At 45.2% G+C, this 21,366-nt stretch overlaps 2 protein-coding genes across 10 annotated transcripts in view; one reads left to right on the top strand and one right to left on the bottom strand.

Annotated features, from left to right (window-relative positions):
• The window catches only part of FOXJ2 (forkhead box J2), a 31,888-nt gene extending 22,534 nt beyond the window's left edge, over positions 1-9,354 (top strand). For 7 of the 8 annotated variants that reach the window (XM_028743369.2, XM_028743370.2, XM_028743368.2 and 4 more), the window contains 5 exons: positions 1,185-1,517; positions 3,167-3,268; positions 3,436-3,636; positions 5,277-5,375; positions 6,964-9,354. In XM_028743369.2, the coding sequence (XP_028599202.2) occupies positions 1,185-1,517; positions 3,167-3,268; positions 3,436-3,636; positions 5,277-5,375; positions 6,964-7,043 (815 nt within the window). In that variant the 3' untranslated portion in view covers positions 7,044-9,354. The remainder of the gene's footprint in view (positions 1-1,184; positions 1,518-3,166; positions 3,269-3,435; positions 3,637-5,276; positions 5,376-6,963) is intronic. The other variant, XM_028743374.2, reaches the window with a different exon arrangement.
• Positions 9,355-9,822: 468 nt separating this feature from the next.
• Positions 9,823-18,657, bottom strand: C3AR1 (complement C3a receptor 1). Of its 2 annotated transcripts, none has more exons than XM_077934545.1 (2): positions 18,593-18,657; positions 9,823-15,365 (listed from the first exon to the last, which is right to left on the bottom strand). In XM_077934545.1, exon 2 carries the CDS (start codon positions 15,360-15,362, stop codon positions 13,953-13,955), a length of 1,410 nt encoding a protein of 469 aa, XP_077790671.1. In that variant the 5' UTR covers positions 15,363-15,365; positions 18,593-18,657; the 3' UTR covers positions 9,823-13,952. The 2 variants fall into 2 exon arrangements, with proteins under 2 accessions (XP_077790671.1, XP_077790669.1); XM_077934543.1 differs by lacking the exon at positions 18,593-18,657 and adding an exon at positions 16,960-18,314 and having other exon boundaries at positions 9,823-16,580.
• Positions 18,658-21,366: the final 2,709 nt, after the last annotated feature.

The following is a 21,366-nucleotide window of genomic DNA, read 5'->3' as shown; positions in this document are numbered from 1 at the left end:
GAAAAAACAGGGTGCGATGATCATTTGGTGAAATATGGTACTTGTTTCCCAGCTCCAGAGTAGGGTTGGGCGATCCACATTGTGGTGTATCACCAGCCAAACATTGTGGTTTGGCGATGCTGAAACTAGCTGCAGTTGCCCCAGCCTGCGAGGCACTGGGTGAAACTGCCACAGCTGTCACCGCGGGAGCTGAGACACTTTCACCCTAGGGCCAGTGGCAGCTGGCCCCAGCCTGCTGCTCAGCTGGGGGGCAGGAAGGCTCCAGCTGAGCGAGCCCCATGACTCCCCAAGACGGAGGGAGCCCTGTGACGGAGCCTGGCAGGACTCCGTTTGCAGGACTCCCTCTGCCTTCGCTGGTGTGGGGGGCGGGGCAGGTGAGCAGCCCCACTGCAGCTTGTTGCTCCCTTGGCGTGCTGGGTGCTGGTAGCAGAGGGTCTTTGGAAGCAGCAGTGTCACCCACAATATACCACTGAGTGAAGCTGTCATCGCGGTCTGCCCCTCATAACAGTCCTGGGCAATGATATATCAATAAATCGCCCAGGCCTACTCCAGAGTACTTTGCATTCTGTCGATCAGTTACAGCCACTGGGGGGCAGCATCTCATGAAGCTAATCTTGTCTTTTGTGTTATTCGCGTAGAAAAGGTGTGAAAAATTCTGGACCCAAGCTGCTGTTTAGTGAACATTGCTAGAAATGTGGTCACTGAAGTGCTAATGGCTTGTTTTATAATATTTGGGGTACTCGCCTCATTTCTAGGAAGGGTATAGAACTGATGTTTCTGCTACCTTTGTGTATTTTAATGCAGGAGTGGTTAACCTCAGTTCAAGGGCGTGATTTGCCCCTCCCATGCACACACAGTTTTTTCTGGCTGTCCAAGACCTTGCCAGTGTTGGCAGCCGCAGCAAAATAGTGAGATAGGGATTAAAAAACATGGGGTGGGCAGAGCCCAGTTCCCAGATAAAGGTGTTCACTGCCCCCTTGCCAGTCATCAGATGAGGAGGAGCAGAAGGAGGGCCATAATATGCCTGTGTGTGTCTTGTGTGTGTGTGCATAAGTGCATGTACCTGATAAGAGAGTGGGTGGCCATAGTGGCTCCTGGAGGGCTGGGCACAGGTGAATGTGGCCCTCCAGGCTAAAAAGGGCCCGCCACCCATTTTAATACTTTCCTCTTAATCCTCCCTTCAGATTTCTCTTCCCTCCTGGGTGACATGCAGCCCTCCAACCACAATTACTATATGTACCACCAGCAGCCGGTGCCCTCCTCGGTGGGAGCTGCACCCCCCCTCCACACTCCAACCTCAGAAGGCTGTCCATCCCAGGGTGGCAAGCAGCAAGGAGGTGACAGCTATGGCCCCCCACCTGTGATGTCCATTCACCCCTCTTCAATGCAGCATGGAGGATATCACCAGCATCAGCACCACCACCCGCACTCCCATTCACAGCAACAGCAGCAGCAGCAACAACAACAACAGCAACAGCAGCAGCAATCACAAGCTTCCATGAATAATGCTAGCTTTGGTGAGTTACAGAGTGGGCAAACTGACAGAAATATTCATTGAATTAAGGACAGATGGACTAGGCAAGGCTGAAAGTTTGGAGTTGAGGAGCTTTTGGCATGTTTCTTCTGAACAAATCATGAAGGGCCACTTCACAGTTTACATTTTTAGCTGTGCACCAAAGATAGTCAAGTATGAATGTGGAAAAACACACTTGTGCAGGCCTGCATTGTGCAGGAAGTCAGAACTGACTGCAGCTCTCTTGATTGTACCCTGCACTGGGCCTTGGGTTTACTCCAAGGTCCAACACTATCACTGTAGGCTCAGGTGGTTTTGACTAGGAGTGCCTATATCTAGCTGAGGCTAGTTCACCAGCTCCAGTCCCTTTTGGACAGAGATGATACAGTCACAGTACACAGTAACTTATGGACTGGATTGTTGCAATTCACTCTCCATAGGGCTGCCCTTGAATACAACTCGAAAACTTCAATTGATCCAAATGCAGCTGGGGTTCTATTTAGAACTCCAATATAATCCCTGTTTTAAAACAGCTGCATTGGTTGCCGGATAGTTTCTGGGTTCAATTCAGGGTGCTTACGTTAGCGTTTAAAGCCCTTAACAACATGAGCCCCAAATTTCTAAAACTATCTTCTTCCCTTCAGATCCTCTCAGGTGTTAAGTTCAGCAGTAGGGCCTTCTTGCTAGTTCCACTGCCCTCAGAAGTTTGGGGTGGCAGGGTGGCAGCCCAGAAGAAAAATTCCCTGGATTTGGAAAACCTAACCTACTACCAACCAGTTGCTAATCTCCTTTTCCTGAGCAAGGTTCTGTAGCTAGTGGTCGCATACCATATCCAGGTGCTTTTGGAAGAAACTGATTTTCCAGATCCATTTCAGTTGGGGTTTAGGCACAGAAACTACTTTGGAAACATGTCCCTGTTAATTCTTCTTGACCTCTCAATGGCTTTCGATACCATCAACCATGGTATCCTGGAGCAACTGTCCGAAATAGGTGTGGGTGGCACCACTTTGCGGTGGTTCCAATCCTACTTGGATGGTCATTCCCAGAGGGTGTTGCTTGGGGAATGCTTTTCAGCCATGTGGAACCTTCAAAGTGGGGTCCTGCAGGGCTCACTCCTATCCCCCATGTTGTTTAACATCTACATGAAACTGCTGGGTGGGGTTATCCACAGGTTTGGAGTACCTTGTTAGCAGTATGCTGATGACACTGGGCTCTATTTCTCCTTTACATCTGAACGTGAGGCAGTGGAAGTGCTGGACAGGTGTCTTGCCTTGATAATGGACAGGATAGGAGGCAACAAACTGAAACTCAATCCAGATAAGACTGAGGCACTGTTAGTGGGTGGTTCCTTAGAGTAGATGGCTTTAAATTTTGCTTTTAACTGCTGGGTGTTTGTGTTTATATCTATTATTTTATTAGCTTCAGTTTTTGTAAGCCATTATTGATGATAAAAGGAGCTTGGAAAGCTTTGAATGAATTAATGAATAAAACAGGGAGAGGAGTGGCTGGGTACAGAGAAGAGTTACGTTGTCCTGAGGAGGTAGGTTGTTCAGTTCAGGATTTTAGAGATAAATGTATTAGGCATGTATTTGGTGTCTAATATAAGGTATGGGGGTACACCCTATTGACTATTTTGTGTCCCCCATTTTTCAGCATTTCCCCCTGAGTGGTGCTCCAACATAGATTCCCTAAAAGAAAGTTTCAAGATGGTGAATCGGCTGAACTGGTCTAGCATTGAGCACTCCCAGTTCTCAGGTGGGTCATGTTATGTTATTTCCTTACACCCTTCACTCTGGTAGAGAGGAAAAGGGCCCTTCAAAGGCTTAGAGTGGGAAGTAGAGATATAGAGAAGGATCTCTTCGGCAAGAGTAGAGAACAGTGACGCCTAGTTTCTTACCTCTCTCTTTCTCTGGCCCCTGCAGAGTTGATGGAGAGTCTGCGCCAGGCTGAGCGTAAGAACTGGACTCTAGATCAGCATCACATTGCCAACCTCTGTGACTCCCTCAATCACTTTCTCACCCAGACCGGTCAGCTCCCTCACCTGGGAGGTCCACAGCAGCTTCCCCGAATCTCCGAGTCCTGTGCCATGAATAGTGGCAAACAAGAGCAGCCCATGAACCAAGGTACTCAGCAGGGCTTTCTGGGTGGGGACCTGCCATGCCAGGACAGTAGGTGAGACGGAATCAAAGAGGTGTAGCCACACCCCCTCACGTGGCACCGTTTCTAGGGATGGGGATAAAAGGTTCAACAAAGCATATGTTTTTGTCACATCTGGTCTCCGTCTCGCAGATTTCCCCTAACCTTGATCTGTTTTGCCTGATCCCTTAGTATACAGGGGGGAGAAAAGAAGAGTGTAGTTTGAGGTGCCTGTACCATCACCAAAAATTCTGAATGTTCGGTGCCCAGAGTATATCTGAGCAATGCAAAGATGGTAGCAAACACATGCTGCAATGTTGGCAACTGCCATTACCATAAAGGAGTTCCCCCCCACTTACGGTAGGCTCAGATTTGCACAGGATGGATGGCTAAGCATGTCCAGTTCTTTGCCACTTTATACAGCTAGCAAGTGTGTGTCTGTGCATACTGAGAAATACTGTGTTTTACTGAGAGATGAAAATGTACCTCATGAATGAGTGCATGTGTGTCTGTTTCAAAAGGGCCAAGACATAGTTTATCAGCCTATCTCAGCTTTTATTGTTCTGACTAGTGTGAAAGACTCAAGGAAAACAATCAGGGACCTGATGACCACTTCTTAGCAACACACAGCGGTTTTAAAACAAGTTATAAGAAAGCATTCTGCAAAAGCTTATTCACAAGTCACCCATGGAACACACGGAGATAAGAAAGAAAGCCTTTGCTGAAAAGAATCAGAAGAATTCATAGAGCTTATACAAATGCAAAGGCATATTTGCAGTTATCAAAGGATGTTCAGGTTGCCCCAGTTTTCACTGCTACAGTGAGATTGCATGGTATGAATTTATTCCACAATTCAGCCATTTCCAAAGAGTCTTCTGTTGTCCATAATGTATGAATACTGGGCTGCACATGCTCATTATGTTGCCACATTGTGTGAAAACATCTAAATATTGTTACCTCTTCGACTTCAAATTGCACCCCACCACATTTACTCTAGTGCAGTAAAGTCATATGAGTAGCATAGGTTTGTAAATAACCGCTTACCTGTAAGAAATGCCTCCAGTTAAGCCACGATGGAATTAATTATACAATGAAAGACTTGTAACAGTTTTCAAAAATTACTGAACTGGTGTATGAAGGCCTAGTGGGCTAGTAATTTTTGTGGATTTCTTTGCAAAGCTGAATTAGTATGCTTTTGAAAGAGCATAAAGATAAAAGGAGGAAGTCTTTAAGAGTTGATCTAGCAAATTTATGTCAACTTTGTAACTATAGTGCTCAGACATGGCTAGTGAGGTACATGAATTCACATACAACAAAACTGAAACCAAAAACAGATCTGTGTTTTGCAGAAAATGCAAATTGTACATATATCTTTTTTATTTTATTTTTATGTATTGAGAAAGTTGCTAATTGTTTTTCATATTTATATCTGGCAAAGGAGCCAAACCAGTTGAATGATAGAAACCATCCCTGATTTTCTGTATCCCAGATGATGCTACAGATAAACCTATAGGAAGACCTGAGAGCATGTGTAGAAGTCACATATCCCACCTTAGTCTTTTGTGTTCCCAGGTTGCAAGCAGGTAGCTGGGGCTATTGATGGTTCTTTTCCCCTTTTCTCTGCTAGTGAACTCTTACGGTCAGCCACAGCCTCCCCATCTCTACTCTGGGCCATCTCCAATGTACCAGATTTCCACCCAGGACACACCAGGGTATAATCGTCCAGGTAAGGATGAGTTTTGAGATACTCTTTGAACATAAAAAGTTGAATAATTTCATTTCTGGCTTGCTCCAGGGTCTAGCTGGCAAGTATAAATCATCTGCTTTCTGCTATCATCTCTTTCTCCAGACATATGCAGATGATTTCTAGCAAATGTTTGAGTTAGGTGCTCAGTTACACAGGCTAAACCACCCACCCATTGCTTGGCCCAAATGCTTAGTTACTACAGTGGACCCTCGTGTTACGTTACCTTCGGGTAATGTAACTTTCGGGTTGCGAATGCGGCAGCCCCGGAAGTGTATACTTCCGGGTTTCGTCGCGCATGCGCAGAAGCGCTCTATCGTGCCGCGTGCATGTGCAGAAGAGGCGCCTCTAGATGCAGACTTTTCGGGATATGTACGGACCCCCGGAATGAATTAAGTTCGTATCTGGAAGGTCCACTGTACTACAGGTGTAGAATGGAAAGACTAAAAGTGCATGGGACTGGGAAATTCAGAAAACAGAAAGAAGTACAAAAGTTGAGGTGCTAATATTTACCTGTCATGTGGTTGAAGGAAAGGCAAAAAACTGGGTTGTCTACTGCAACTCAAGAGGGGCACTGTCTATAATGTGCTAGTAGTCTACAGCTGAGCAGACTTACTTATTAGTTCCAGTGAAACCCAGTGTCCCTGCAGACATTGTCTCTCTTTACCTACCGGACAGCAAAATCCACCAGGCCCTTGCAGAGTCTAGTCAAAATGCTTCTTTCCTTGCAATTAATCTCCAGTTTTATCCTGGCTTCTTTCAAACCTTTCAATTCATTTAAACATAGAAAAAATTATCCTTTGGGAAAGGGGCCTAGGGGTCCTGAATAATTCTGAAGAAAATGACAAACACAGTTCAGATACAAGGAGTATGGAGAAGATTGAGACAAGGAAAGGATCTAACTTAAGTTAATGACAGGGAGAAAAGCCATCTTCCACACCGACCTATAGAGCATCTGAAAGCAGAGCAGCCTTCTGGTGTGATCCCAAATGGCTGTACAAACTATGAATACAGTGTACATGCAGTAACAGGGGAAACTTACCAGTAAACCGCACCTCAATCTGAACCAGGCTTTTTGCAAAGGTCCAGTTTGAGCATGAGTCATTATAGTAAAAAGACACAGGTAATGTGTTTCCCTGGGTCTGCCTAAGTCATGCCAGCTGTTTTACCACAGGGTTAAAGCAAAGTCCACGACTCAGATCTCATTCTAATGAGGTGATCTCACCTTTGCTGGAAAATGGTTCAGCTTGGCCCTCTCGGGAAATGCAGGATATGCTTTTTGGCTCAATCCATTCACTCACAAGAGATAACAGACAAAGTGTTGCTTGCATTAGATATGACATTGGATTCCGGAATTAATTGAAGCAATTGCAGCCTCCTGTTTAAGGGCCTGAATATGTTGACAGTCTCACATATGCCACCAGGGCCAAGCGAAAAACACCATTTGGGGGCATGTGCAGAGTTTCAACTGAACTGAGCTGCTCTGTAATGATCATAGTAGTTTATTATCAAGAATTCTACATAATAGACCACTTGTTTCCTGTTTTCTTCCTTTCTGCAATGCATTCAGGTCATCATCTGGTTCCACGGCCGCCTCCAGGTGCCAATGAGGAAATCCCCGATGATTTCAACTGGGATTTGATCACCTAGCAAGTTACAGACTTGATAGCACATCCCTCATGTAGGGTATGGGAAGGGGAGTCTGGGGTTGGGTCACAAGACCAGCACCTTCAGCCTCTTTCCTTGCCTGTATATAGATATATATTCTCTACTTCCGCCAGAGAAGCTGCCGCAAGATGCTGCCGAAGATAATCCTTCCTTGCGCTCCCTGTTTTACCTTATTTTCTTCTTCTTCTTTATTATTATTATTATTATCATCATCAATAATAGTGCACAGCCCTTCTGCTCCATCTTCCAGCTTCGGATTTTATGTGTTTACTGGCACCCTGTGTGGGATGGAGGGTAGGAAAACTGTTTTTTGGTGTCATGAGAAGACCTCGGAAGGAGGAATTCTTGAGGGCATCTTTCTCTTCCTGCATCACCTGCGTTTTAACAATCCCGCTTTCCCTTCAAGGTGGCCAGTGACTCTGTTTTATTGGCTACAAAAGTGAGAGAGCCCCGTGAATCTTGAAAGTCTGTAATAATTATGTTCTTTCTTAAATGTTGTAAAGGGGGAGGGGGAGGGGAGGGGGAGGGTTAGATCGGCGTTGAAAGGAGGTCTGTGAACTTTCTCACACCAGCAGGAGCAGCAGGATTAACAAGTGCACAGAATATGAGGCTCTGGGTGTGGAGAACAGCTGGAATATTGGAGTTTGACAGAGACAGGCTTGCCTTAGTGGAAGGTGAGGACTTCCCTCTAGCTGAAACATGGTGGTTACGAGTCTGCTGCTTGGTAGGGACTGAGTGTCTGGTATAGACGATGGGGGCCTTTACCTTTTTTCTACACTGCCTTTTTCAATCACTGCCATTTTGCACTTTCCCCCTCGGCAGACAAAGAAAGCTTGACAGGTCTGGCTTGTATCCGCATCATGTGGCTTGGGTACCAAGATCGAACCAGAATCCTCAGGGCTTGTCTTATCACAGTTCCGCCCCCCTCCTGCTGCCTTCTCTCATAGTGCAGTAAGGCTCTTATTTGAATATGCAGATAAGACATAAAAATCAAGAAGTAACTTCTCTACCCTGCAAGGTTTTGTTTTTTTAACTCCTGAATTTGACTTCCTCTCAATTCTCTAGAAAGTGTTGTGGCTTGTGATGCAAGAGTAGGAGCTGAGGGTGTCTTGTCTGCCTCATATAAAATAAGCAACTGGTGGTCCCTGTTTCCTGGATAAACTTAAGGTGAAAGGAGGAATGTAATGCTGAGCAGAGCTTGGTGGGTGGAGGGTTTCTGGTAGAGGCTAAGTGATTGTGGAATATCTCTGTGAAGAAGATGCCGAAAGTGTATAGCTGGAAAAGGAGGGAAAGTTGGAAGGGCCCTTCCAAGTCACGTGGGGTCAGGAAGGGCAGAAGTTCAGTTGTATGGCAGTCCTTAGGAGACAAGGAAGAAGAAGGGTGCCAGTGTAGGATTGAATTTTGAACTGGATCTAGCTAGGTGACCTCTTTGCTGCTTTGTTTTACGTTTCTAGTGTGACTCTCTTTTGCCAGACCTCTTGTTAATCTGCATACTCTTTCAGCTGCAAGCCTGCTTTGTGTGAAGAGGAAACTTAAGTTGGAAGCAAAAAACATCATAGGAAAGTGCTGTGCCCGAGGGTGGGAAGGTTCTGTAGCACTGCTTTTAACTCACTGTTCCATTGGATTTTGGAGGGAGGGAATTTTTGGTTGTTGGGGAATGGGGCCATCATTGTGTGTACTGAGAGGAGTAGAAAATCCCTGAGCTGAATTCCTGGAGGAGTTTTAATGGTTGTCTACACTGTCCCAAGATGAGAATGATGTGACCAGGAACAGGAGATTCTTGTTGGTGAGTGTCTGTGGAACACGCTGTAGAGATGACTTCTCCAGATGCAGCTGGTGCTTTTTACAAGAAGTTTTCGAAGAATAAAATCCACAGAAGTTGGAGGGAATAAAAGATCACTCCTATAGGTATTTAAAGGCGCCTTGTTTGCATATGTAAATATATGCCAGTCAGTGTGCAAATTAGCCACATCCTCCCTTTTGCCTCTGAATTAACTGCATCATTCTCAAGTGGGTTAGTATTGGAATGGACACATGAAGTCATAGACTCAGCACTGGAATTCTGCACTGTGAGCAGCTGACACAGCCTGTCCTGGAAAAACAAGGGTCAGCAGCACAGAGGGCTGGCCGGCCAGCCTGCCTGCCTGCCGTGGAGAGAAATCCCTCGTCTGCCCACCCGCTTCAGTGCAGCCCACAATGCTTTATGTCAAGGAGATGGGAGAGGGGTGTGGCCTCACAGATTTATTTTTTTTGCATGCTTTCTTAATTAAAAAAGTGAATGTTTATGGTTTAATCCCTTTGGTGCCCCTGTTTTAATTTGTCTGTGGCAACTCGTAAGGTGCAACTCACATCATTGGGCTGGAATTTGGACAAAGGAAATACAGCCTTGTTCTTACTGAAACAAAGCCTGTCATTTTACATATGCTTGATTCCAGTTTATTCCTTACATTTGTACCACCTCATGTTACAACCAGAGCCCAAAGCCATCCCTTCGTGCAGAGTAGTGTCTATACAGTGAATTTTGCAGGAGCACAGAAAGTGCAGAATTCAATGTTTTGAGAAACACTGCTTCCTTTTTCTTTTTAAAAAATGCTTTGTCCGTTATGATTTTAAAGATATTATTGAAATTGGGGGCTGAAATCCTAGAATCCAGGAAGGTGGTTGAAAATAGTTTATTTCACTAGGGATGTGGCTTGAGTGCCCTTGCATTGCTCCTTATTATTATTAGTAAAAGCAGAATAAATTATACAGAATAATACAATACAATACAAAACAATAATCTTTATTGTCATTGTCCCATACAGAACAACGAAATTGAAAGAATATATATATGGAGAAAAAAGACTTTGGCAATTCCACTCACTGTTGAACCCAATGTGTTTTGACTATACAATCGTACCTTGGAAGTCGAATGGAATCTGTTCTGGAAGTCTGTTCGACTTCCAAAATGTTCAAAAACCACAGCACATCTTCTGATTGGCTGCAGGAAGCTCCTGCAGCCAATCAAAAGCCACAGAAGCCCTGTTGGATGTTTGGCTTCCAAAAATAGTTTGCAAACTGTTTGGGAGCCAAAACGTTTGGGAACTAAGCTGTTCAACTTTCAAGATACGGCTGCACGTGATTTTGGCCTTACCCCCTGGTGAGTTGAGAGTCGTCTGTATTATCATAAAGGATTACATACTTTTATAAATATTTATTACAGATCAATGTTCTAGGACATAGAATTAGGACCTTATTAGTCCAGAAGTTTGGTTTTTTAAATAATGTAATTAACACCGCCTTGGCTAGGTGCAACAGATCTTAATCGCAGTGTGGAAACAGCCCTACCAAGATATTTTAAAACTGAGTTGAATCACTGGTACTTAAGTTGTTTTTGATATTTGTATCCTACCCTTCTTCTAAGGAGCTCAGGCAACATATTTGGGCTAACCCTGTTTTCTTTTCACAGCAACTGTGTGAGGTTCAGAGAGTGAGGTGCCCAGGGTCATGGCTGAATGATCCAACACTAACAGTATTCATTGCACCACAGTAAATTTCAGTAGAGGAAATTTTGTTGGGTGAGTTGATGTAAGAGCCTATCAGCAGTCAGGAGTTCTAGAAGCCATCAGTGCAGGAATCTACTTTTGTTCTTAAATTTTCTTGTATACAGTACAACTTCACAGCTCAAAGACCTTCAGGTCCAGTGCTGCAGTAAACTTTTAGATTAGTCAGTGATGGGTGCTTCCTTGTTTCAAAGGAGTGACGGAGTGTGATCCAAAATAAAAGTCATGAGTGGAGACTTTTTTTTTTTTGGCACATTATTTTTGCTGAGCCATGCTATTTATTGAGCAACTTTGACTTTCAAAAGGGAACTGGTCTTTTGAGCATAGTTGAGAAAGGCTGGGTGCAGTGATTGGGTGGAGAATGATGCACATATGGAAGTCAGCTGACTTCCTTGCTGATTCGAGTTTAGAAATAGACAATTTGAGCCCAAAGGGCTTTTCATCAGACCTGCAGCATTCAAAGGGAATCATGTTTTGCACTTAGCTACTTTCTCCAGGACACGAGCGAAGGCTTCTTTAGCCCCTTTTCTTCAACATGTATACCAACAGGCTTTCTTCAAACCTTTCCTTTTAGGTATATCTGCTGCATACTGGTGGGCCTGGTGTACACACACAACAAATGAGGTGGTAATGATTGGATTGCATCATTTTAGAATGGCCAGGTGAAGGAGCGCCATTTTTGTATGTTTCCCTATGTTACTTTTCCTTGCAAGGAAAAAACTGCTGGAGAGTGGGTTGAGCTAGAACCTTTTTTTCATTTTTCTTTTTACTTGTGCAGAGAATGTATTTTTCAAATACAGGGAAGCATCCAGAAATGCATGTCCTACAGTGGCCTAGTCCATTTTCTTGACTCGTTTGTCAAGAAATGTAGATCAGGCACAGAGTTCTCTAACCATCTCAAGGGGGGACACTTAACAGAGGCTCTGTCAGACTTATTCCCATTATGTGAGGCCTAAGCCTCTGCCCCCCATAGACAACATTAGACACTTGAAGGGCCAACCACCTGGCCTGTAGACAGGCACTCCTCTGCCCCATAGCCTGTGTCACTCTGTCCCCCCTGTGTCACTGGACCGATGAGGTCTTGTGGGAAACATTTGGTTCCTGGTGTTCTGCGAGGGCCTGTCCCTATAGACCTCAGTGGTTCAGGAGGTTCTTATGGGGCTCCTGTGTGACAGCCTCAGGCACAGTGGTTTCTCAAGATTGAACAGCCAGCTGAGTTCCTGGTTGGCTCCTTAGCTGGTGCATCTGCAGCCCCAACTGGATCTGTCCTGCTGCTGGATTCAAAGGTTACAACAAACTTTGACCAGGCAGACCTGCTTTGAATGCCTCCTCAGCCACAAAGCTCACTGGGTGACTGGGCCAGTTGCTATCTTGCAAGCTAACCTACCTCTCAGGGTTGTTGTTAAAGGGATGCCCATGACTTTGACCTCCTTGGAGGACAGGTGGGGAAGAAATAGTAGCTTCTTGCCTATGCCCTGCCTGATGCAGAGGTGTCACTCAATTCAAGGCCATCCTTAATAGCTTGATCACCAAGCTGCTAGGTGCACATAATAGAATATATCCTTGTAATTTCCTGTTGTAATAGTGGTGTGTTATTAATACATAGGGTACATTTTACAGAATAGCATAACCAAAAACAAAGCATGAACAAGACAACAAGGGGATGGGAAGGAGGCAAAAGGGCCACATGAAGGAATGAAAGTTAGAATTTTCCTTCTCTCCCTTGACATATTTCTGAAAGAGACAGAGATGAGATTTAACTGAAAATATTTCCTTATGGAGAAGGGAAAGGAATAGTTTCCCTGCCTTATATCTTCAGTGATCTCTCTCTCCTCCTCTCCTCACATTAAACCATAGTTTTATGTTCTTGCTTGGCGTGCAGTTTCCCTTAATTTGTCAAGGAAAGGAGAAAGTTCCTCCCCAACAAGGAATCATGAGGTTGCTCTGTTGGCCTCTGTCCAATGCTTTCAAGAGAAGATGGGAAGGAGGCCACTTCCTCCTACCTCTACCCGTGGATGGAAAAGAAAAACAACCTCCCATCCCTTAGGAATAGAGAGAGAAAAGACTAAGAGCAACGCAGCGTCCTAGTCTTTATTGGGTCTTCTGATCTGGCTTTTGGTGTAACCTGCCTGTAAGGGTTCTGCTATTGAGATGCCTAGAGACTGATAGAGCCAGGCTGCTTCCTGGGTGCTCAGGCTCTCTGTCACCCTAGTTGGTTTCTCTCACACTCTTCCCCCTCCCCCCTCCCCCCCAGTATTGAGGCAGAAGGACTAAGCGGTTCCAAATTAAAGCCACCTAGTGTTGCTAGGAAGGGAGAGTAACCATAGGATAAATGTGAAGAGGGAAAAGTCAAGCCTGTTTTAATTCAGAGGGTTAAAAGCAACTTATTTATTAGTACATGTGTGCAACCTACCCCAATCCAAATACGTAACAGCAAAAAACTGGGACAAAAGCAATGCATCTGCAGCTGAACAGAATAAATTGTACCCCACTTCTCTTAACTCACTCTCCCGGTGCTAGTACTAAAATGTAGGCCTTACAGTGTTTCTGGAAAGGTGCCCAGATTGGGTGAATTTGCAGTAGGAGAGAATTCATTAACTAGGCAGCCCCTAAGGTATGCTCTGGAAATAAGCACATTTTGAATGGAGTCTCCAGTAGCCCTGAAAACGGACAGGATACTCATAGCTGATACTCAAGTCTGCAGGTACTATTTGGCTTGGTTCTGTAGGTTCTAGCCATGCCTGTTGACCCCCCCCCCCGACTACCTTTTCCTTTCTGTTGAGCAGCCGTTCCCACCTAAGGTTAAGGGAAGGGGCTTTCCTCCTAGATCTGCTTGCAGAACGTAGGCTCAACCCTTGCCTACCTCTTCCCTGCTTTGCTTTTAGAAATTACGTAAGCACTGCGTCCAGTTTTCTTTGGCAGTTTTTGGTGAATGCAGACCACTTACAAAACAAAGCTGCTGACACTTCTTGCAAGATTTCTGTGCCACCGCTAAAGCTTATTCTGGCTCGTCATACATGGCTATGCTACTTCCTTTCATCAACAGAGGAAAAAAATATGTAACAAGTAATACTGTAGGGCACATTTGCAGTGCTAGAAAATTTTTGACAAATTTGGATACCACCACCACCACACATGTTGCAAAGATAGGCAGTTGTCCCCGTCTCCCTTCTGTGGTGTAACCCACAACTTCACTTGACCCCCTCACACCGCAGCACAAAGGGGATTCACAAGGTGTGGCTGCTCTCTGCATATGCAAGAGCTCCAGATACTAATTCAAAGTGGCCACATCTGTGCCAATCAAGAATCCACAGTAGCAAGGACAGTTTAGTTGCCTGGAAGCTCCATTTTAGAGGGCGGAAACATCAATATCATGGTCAACTGTAGACTTGCTTCTTTCCTGGGAGAAGGCAGTGGAGCATGTTCCTTCCTCACTGAATGCCCCTTCCAAAATCCCTTGCACCGTCTGGTGTGCTTTTTCCCTGAATTTTTTCCCCACAAACACATAAAGAAGTGGGTTGATGCAGCTGTTGGCATAGGCCAATGCTGTGGAAACATGGTTCCACAAAGCCAGTGTTTCATAAAGTGCTGTGCTGGGGTTAGCCAGGAGGTACAGCACCCCAATGACATGATAAGGAGCCCAACAGAGAAAGAAAGTGGCTATCACAAGCAGGATCACCCGCAAAGCCTTCACGCGGGACTTTGCAAATTGGTTTCTGAGCATCTTGAGGGCAATAAGGATGTAGCAGGCAGTCATGATTCCGAAGGGGAGGAGGAAACCAAAGATGCTTCGGGTGACAGTAATGGACACAAGAACGCTTGGCAGCTCATCATAAAAAGGCATTGCCATCGAGTCATTGCTAATCGGGAGGTTGCCAGAGTAATTGCCAAAAAGAAAATAGTCGGGAAGATCGGAATAAATAATATTGGATATGGCAGTAGCTGGGTGGGAAGATTCGTGTGACACGTATTTTGGGCTGGAGACTTCCACCGTCAATGAATCCGTATCTCTATTAGTGCCAAGAGTGCTTGGTGTGCTAGAATACCAAGCCTTGCTTTTGACTGTATTAAGAATATGGTACTCGGAATACACACCCAAAATTCCGTCTGTGAAAATATCTTCATAGCTACTAGTCACAAAGGTAGGGCGTTGACTAGAAAACTCTTCGTTGCTGGGAAACAAATAATCTGGCCATCCTTCCTCATATTCCTCACCATGCCAATTGTAGACACACCTGGCATTGCCCGATTCATCAATGGAGATTTCGCGATAGAAGAAAGCAGGAAAACACATAATGAAAGCTAGGAACCAGGTAACACCACAGACCACGGATGCGAACCTTACTGTCCGGTGATTCTGACACCAGACAGGCTTCATTACCACAAGACACCTGTCGATGCTGATGGTGGTGAGGAGGAAGACACTGGCAAACATGTTGAAGATGATAGCAGACGGGATAATCTTGCAGAAAAACCACCCGAAAGGCCACTGCTGATGCAGTGCCAGGTGGACAATGGAGAAAGGCAGGGACAGGCAGCACACAAAGTCAGCCACGGCAAGGTGCAGAAACCAAACCGTGTTCACCGTTCGCTTCATTTTCAGAGCAACGACCCAGATTACCAAGCCATTTCCGGGGAGGCCCAGGAGAAAGGTGATGGAGAAGATGAGCAGAGACCCAATAGACACGGAATCCATATGTTGTAACGTGAAGGAGTCCTCAGATTCGTAGAAACTCTCATTAGCCATGAATGGAGGCATGTTCTTTAAAAAAGAAAAGAAAGGAGGAAAAGCCTGAAAAATGCAAACAAGCCAAACTTCTTAGATGCTGTTCTAAATGAGGAGAGTTTGCAGCCTCAGAGATCAGGCCACAGTCAGTGGGAAATTATCCAGCACAAGCTGCTGCTGAAATGCATGGGAGCTTTGCAGGGGTATCCTTGGGCTCTTGCATCGCTCCCATTTATTTTATTCACACTTGTGCAGAAGAACTTCCTAGTGACTTATGCCTCCTGTTTGTTTATTAGTGGGAAGGAGTGGTGCTTAGATGTTCCACTTCCAAGCAGCAACATATCTGGGGTTGACCCTGCTAGGGATAGTTCATACAACCAGCAGAGTCAAGTACAGTAGCAAGATATTTTGGGGGGCTAAACTGCTTCAGGCTACAGGTGGAAGCATTTCCTTCATGCAGGAAGATGAATTTATTTAAGATGGGAGAGAACTCAAATATTCAACCCTTCACCTGCTGCCTAAAATAGTGCAGTCCAGGGAAAGCTTTAACGCTTGGTTTGTTGCTTGTACGCAGTGAGATTCATTTGTCAGGTAAGGTCAAAATAAGCCTCTTTTTGTATTGCTGCACTTGATGGAAGATCAAGAAAAAGTGTGCAAACTCAGATGATGTTAACACCTGGAGGATGAGAGGGTGGGAGCACAAGGGGCAGGAACCCAAAACTTGTGGAAGGCCCTTGACCAACAGGTTGGTGTCCTATTGTATAATTCGTTTAATTATATCCTAATAAGTGGGAATGGTTGTCTTCCTGTTCTCCAGTAATTGGGTGGTGGGTGGAATTCTGTTCTAATTTTTTTATGGGGATGTCGTACAACTTCCATGAATCAATGGTTATCCCAAATTTTTAGTGTCTGTCACTTTCCTAACTGGGAAATGTCCAGGTTTCTTTTTTCAAAGAAGTGAATTAATTGCACCCCAGTTGCAATTGTGCAAACCTAAATTTCTGGTATGTGATTTAATCCCTCCCACAAAATGGTGACAAAACTAGTGGCCACCCAGGAGATTTTTTGTGCTAAGCAATCTCAGCCTTCTTCGCTTTACCCCTTATTCCTTGTACAGGATTAAAGAACACGAGGGCTCTTCCCTGCTTCATGGGTGCAGCAAAAGACATCTTTGCCCTGTGCCATAAAATCCAAGTGGCTCCACTGCCTCTGCAGGTGTGCACACACATTAATTAAATAATACTATCTTGCCTGTTAGGGACGCGGGTGGCGCTGTGGGTAAAAGCCTCAGCGCCTAGGGCTTGCCGATCGAAAGGTCGGCGGTTCGAATCCCCGCGGCGGGGTGTGCTCCCGTTGCTTGGTCCCAGCGCCTGCCAACCTAGCAGTTCAAAAGCACCCCCGGGTGCAAGTAGATAAATAGGGACCGCTTACTGGCGGGAAGGTAAACGGCGTTTCCGTGTGCTGCGCTGGCTCGCCAGAGCAGCAATGTCACGCTGGCCACGTGACCCGGAAGTGTCTCCGGACAGCGCTGGCCCCCGGCCTCTTGAGTGAGATGGCCGCACAACCCTAGAGTCTGTCAAGACTGGCCCGTACGGGCAGGGGTACCTTTACCTTTACCTTTTTATCTTGCCTGTTGCCACTCTTTAATGATGTCTAGAAATCGAGACAGCCACCTTCCCATCTCAATGTGGGCCTGGCTTTTTCTATACTCTTGGAACAAACTTATCTCTATAGGATCAAGGACCTCTGTGGTCTGGCTAGTTCTGCACTGTCCTGTTCCGCTTGCTTACATGGATGCACATCACCAGGATGAGGAGTGGGGTTGCCAATGCATTTCCCCCAACTCGAGGGATCAGTAACCACGTCTGCATTAGTCAGAACTTTAAAGAAGCCCAGTGCAAGGGAATTGGGTGTGCTCCCCATCCATGCAGCGGCAGTCTCAGGAAACTACATTAAGCTCCAGTGAGACAGGGGCTTCCCCTTGCCCCCAGGGTGCACTTCTAATGGTCAGTTCCACCTGCTTGCTAGGATAATCCTAGCTGTACCTTGAAGGGCTTGGTGGTGGTGGTGGTTCAGTGTATAAATCCTTTTCTATAATGACTTGAGCTTGGTTCCTTTTTTTTCTCATTGCAAATGATGTGGTTCCCTTTGTGGTAGGGGAAAATTTGTGAGTGGACAGCATTTTTGTCTCTTGTATATTTTTATGACGTGTGCGATGTTGCAATTACAGTATAACCAATGTGTCAGCCATGCAGCAGTGGTCAGTAATAATGAAAGCCCCACCCCAAACATGATGGAATATATAAAAAAAGAATATGTACAGACCATCTGGTTGCTTATGAGTTTTGACAGTAGCACTCTTGTAACCATTTGTTATATTTATTCACAACCGTGAGGGCTCAGAACCTGGATTTCTTCAGAAATGTAAGAGTTTCCTTGTCTTACAGGTTTGGGGACTACTTTTTTTTAGCGCTATGGACCTATTAAAACTGCAATCGTTGAAGCAGGGCACATATCCATAGTCAATGATTGTGTGGTTATTAGGGCTGTGCATCCACACCCTTGTTTTATTACATTTTTAGTACGCAGACAGTATCAGACAAAATTGCAACTACACTATAATAGTATCAAGGCACACTGTTTTAATGATTAAAAAGTGAGTTGACAAGAGTGGTCATGATTTGTAGTCCCTAATATAGCAGTTTTAGTTTCCAGAGTATGTCTCACACAATATAAGCCTGTGCATTGTAAGTTACTGTTTTTTATTAAAAACAAAGAGTCTTGTGGCACCTCAAAGGCTGACACATTTGTCTGGGCATCAACTTTCATGGACTATAGTCGGATTCCACAGATAACCATACCATGCATTTGATGAAGTGAACTGTAGTCCATGAATGCCAGCATGCTTTTGTTAGTCTTTAAAGTGGCTCTTAGTCCTTGCTGGAGCAAAAACAGCAAGGATAGCTACCCCTTTGGAAACTCGATCCTTATTGGTTTATCTTAGGGGGGGGGGGATTTGGTGGCTTTTTGCTTTCCTTAGCAGCTCTCCCTTCTTCAGATTTTTTTAAAAAAGTGAGCAAACTCCTTCTAGATAAGATCTCTCTTATTCTGGACAGAGCTCCCCAACTATGAATAATTCATAAAAATGATGAATTGCTTTTCTCCCCATCCACCCCACTCAATACTTTCTATTTTCCCTCTCCAAATCCTGGCTATAAGCTTATATGTCTCAACCCCACTCTCCTGCCCCAGCTAGCGCCTACCTTTGCTGTAGGACTGGCTCCACAGTAGTTTCTGCTGCTGCTGCTGCAGTCTTTGGTCACCAGCTCCTTCTGTCCAACTGGGTCAAGAATGGGGGAAGAAGAAGAAGGCAGCTCTGGACAGGAAGTTGCAGATTGCACTCCTAATCACTTTTACAGGGAGAACATGCTAGTTCATTTTCTTGATTGTTCTGATTAGGAGAGTCCCCACATAAGGCTGAGCAAACTTTTAAGAGCATTTTAGTTTTGTTTTTAAGGCAAAACAGCAGAGATCAATCTGGAGAAAGGGTCCCCTTCAGCCATATAGCTTAAATGGCAGAACATCAGAACTGCTTGGAATAAATGCACTTCAAAAGCCCATTTTTAAACGAGATGAAGTTATTTATTTAATCATTGGAAGTATTTATAAGGTGCCCTTTAAGGCCAAGCCCTCACAAAGCAATATACATAAGATGCAATGTGTGTAACTTATAAGGATGCAGATGCCATCTGAAAATGAAACAAAACACTTCTTTGAATCGCAGAAGCCATTTGTGCCCTCAAAGAAAGGCAGCTGAAAAGAGTTGTGCTTTCAAGTTCCTTCTAAAGGCCTAGACTGAAAGGGCAAAGTGTAGGTTAACAGAAAGGAGTTCCATTACTGGGGCCACCACCAAGAAAGCCCTGCTCTCTCTCACACTCTCTAGCCTAAACAATTTTCTCAGTAAGGAGGTACAAGAGCAGGAGCTCTGTAGTGGCATATGGGCAGCATCATACAAGTGAAGGTGGCATCATACAATTAAAGTTTAAGTTAACCTGGGGTTTAAATATTATTATTATTAACCAGTTCAGTTGGTGCAAAAAATGGTGTCACATGTTCAGATGTCCTGGTTTCGTTCGCATTTGAGTAACTGCATTTTGCACTAGCTGTAGTTTCATAGGTAGCCCCACATGATATGGCACAATAGCAGTCTTAACTTGGAGGTTCCTATCCTGTCCTGTATAAGAGCTCAATCCAGAGTAGCCACCGTCCCAACTGTCAAAACCTGTTTTTACCCAGCTTAAATTTCAGCTGCTTCTTCATCCATCTCGGGCACCCGGTGCATGTGTTCCACAACCTTCATGGGTGACTTAGGCAAAAAAGAGAGTAGAGCTGTCTGTCATCTGCATATTGGTGACATCGCTGCCTGAACCTCTGGTTGGCTTTGTTTAGATGCTGAAGAGCATGATGGATCATAGATAAGATGGGACCCTTATCCATGAAGAGACCATGGGGTGGAATAGAAGTCACCCAGCACCACCCGAGACCAACCAACAAGGAAGGATTGGAGTCACTGTCATTCTGTACCACCTAGGCTGGACAGGTGGGGACATCATGGTCACCACCCTAGTCCCCAGCACACATCATCCACCAGGGTCTGTTGCAAGTCTGTTTTCACCCCAAAGCCAGGTCAGAATGTGGCTTGGAATGAATCTTAATAAGAAACCATTCATCATATTCAATAAGTAATATGAGTGATTTCCCTACTGTGTTTCAGGGAAGCTTATCAGGTACAGTGGTACCTCGAGTTAAGAACTTAATTTGTTCTGGAGGTCCGTTCTTAACCTGAAACTGTTCTTAACCTGATGTGCCACTTTAGCTAATGGGCCCTCCCACTGCCACCATGCGATTTCTGTTCTCATCCTGAAGCAAAGTTCTTAACCCGAGGTACTATGTCTGGGTTAGCAGAGTCTGTAACCTGAAGCGTCTGTAACCTGAGGTACCACTGTATTCCTCCATGTGAAGGGTCAGTAATGATGGACTTAATGAAAGGCAGCTTTAGTTCTGCTTTAGTTTCGAAATGCAGAGAGGTCTCTTGGGAGATAACCACAGTCTGCTTTCCACTCCCATTTAAAGAAACAAAACAGAAACCCAAGTTGCCAGTCTTAACCCTGAAATGATGACTGGGAGGGAGTTTAGACGCATTTGTGTGCATACGGCAGAGGCAGTAAGACTCATCAGGCTTGGCCAACCTTGTCCCCGGTCCCCCAACGAAAGTGTGCATCCTAAAACATGCATCTGCAGTCCCTAATGCAGGGATGGCTAACCTGTGGTTTGGGCTACAACTCCCCTACTCCTTGACCACTGGCCATGCTGGCAAGGGCTGCTGGGAGTTGGGAGTCCAGCATCATCTGCAGGGCCACGCAGGTTCCCTGCTGCTACTGAAGAGATGCTGCCAGCCTGGCTGGCCTGTCAGGCAGGCCTTGGGTGGGTGGGGAGCAACCTGGTAGTGATCCTAAGTATAGCTCCAGGCCATGTGCTCATGCACCACCATCTTAATGATGCCACCCCTAGACTCAATGTGCAAAGGTCAGGAGTGACTTAATTAAGACAGTGAGTGACACCGAGAGTCTGGGTGCACAGCTGTGTTCTGCAGTGCTGCTCAGCCATTGGTGCTGCCAGCAAAAGGCAGAAAGGGGATGGATGATTCATCAATGATGTGGGCCATCATCTTGAACTCACCACAATCTGAATTATGCTGCTCCTGCCCTGGACACAGGGGTGTGTTGGGAATGGGCTTGGCACAATTAAGATTTCAAAGCTGTTAAATTCAAGCGGGTGGCTCAAAATTCTGCTCACTGCCGCTGCCATTATCATGATAGGCAGAAGACTCGCCTGCAAACAAATAAGTGCCCCCCCCCCAAGAAAAAACTTGGGAGTCCAGATTGTCCACAGAAGAAAAACTGCTGGGGGTAAAAAATTCCCTGGGGGTTCCTCCCCACTTAAATTATACTTCTAGAGAAAACTGTTATGTTGGTCA

The sequence above is a fragment of the Podarcis muralis genome, chromosome 9 (genome assembly GCF_964188315.1).
Source record: "Podarcis muralis chromosome 9, rPodMur119.hap1.1, whole genome shotgun sequence".
In the NCBI taxonomy this organism is placed as follows: domain Eukaryota; kingdom Metazoa; phylum Chordata; class Lepidosauria; order Squamata; family Lacertidae; genus Podarcis; species Podarcis muralis.
The sequence above is the reverse complement of the archived record's forward strand: the minus strand, read 5'-3'. Positions and strand labels throughout refer to the sequence as shown.

Coding starts and splice junctions, on each gene's coding strand:
- C3AR1 (XM_077934545.1), bottom strand. CDS start 15,362: ATGCCTCCATTCATGGCTAATGAGAGTTTCTACGAATCTGAGGACTCC.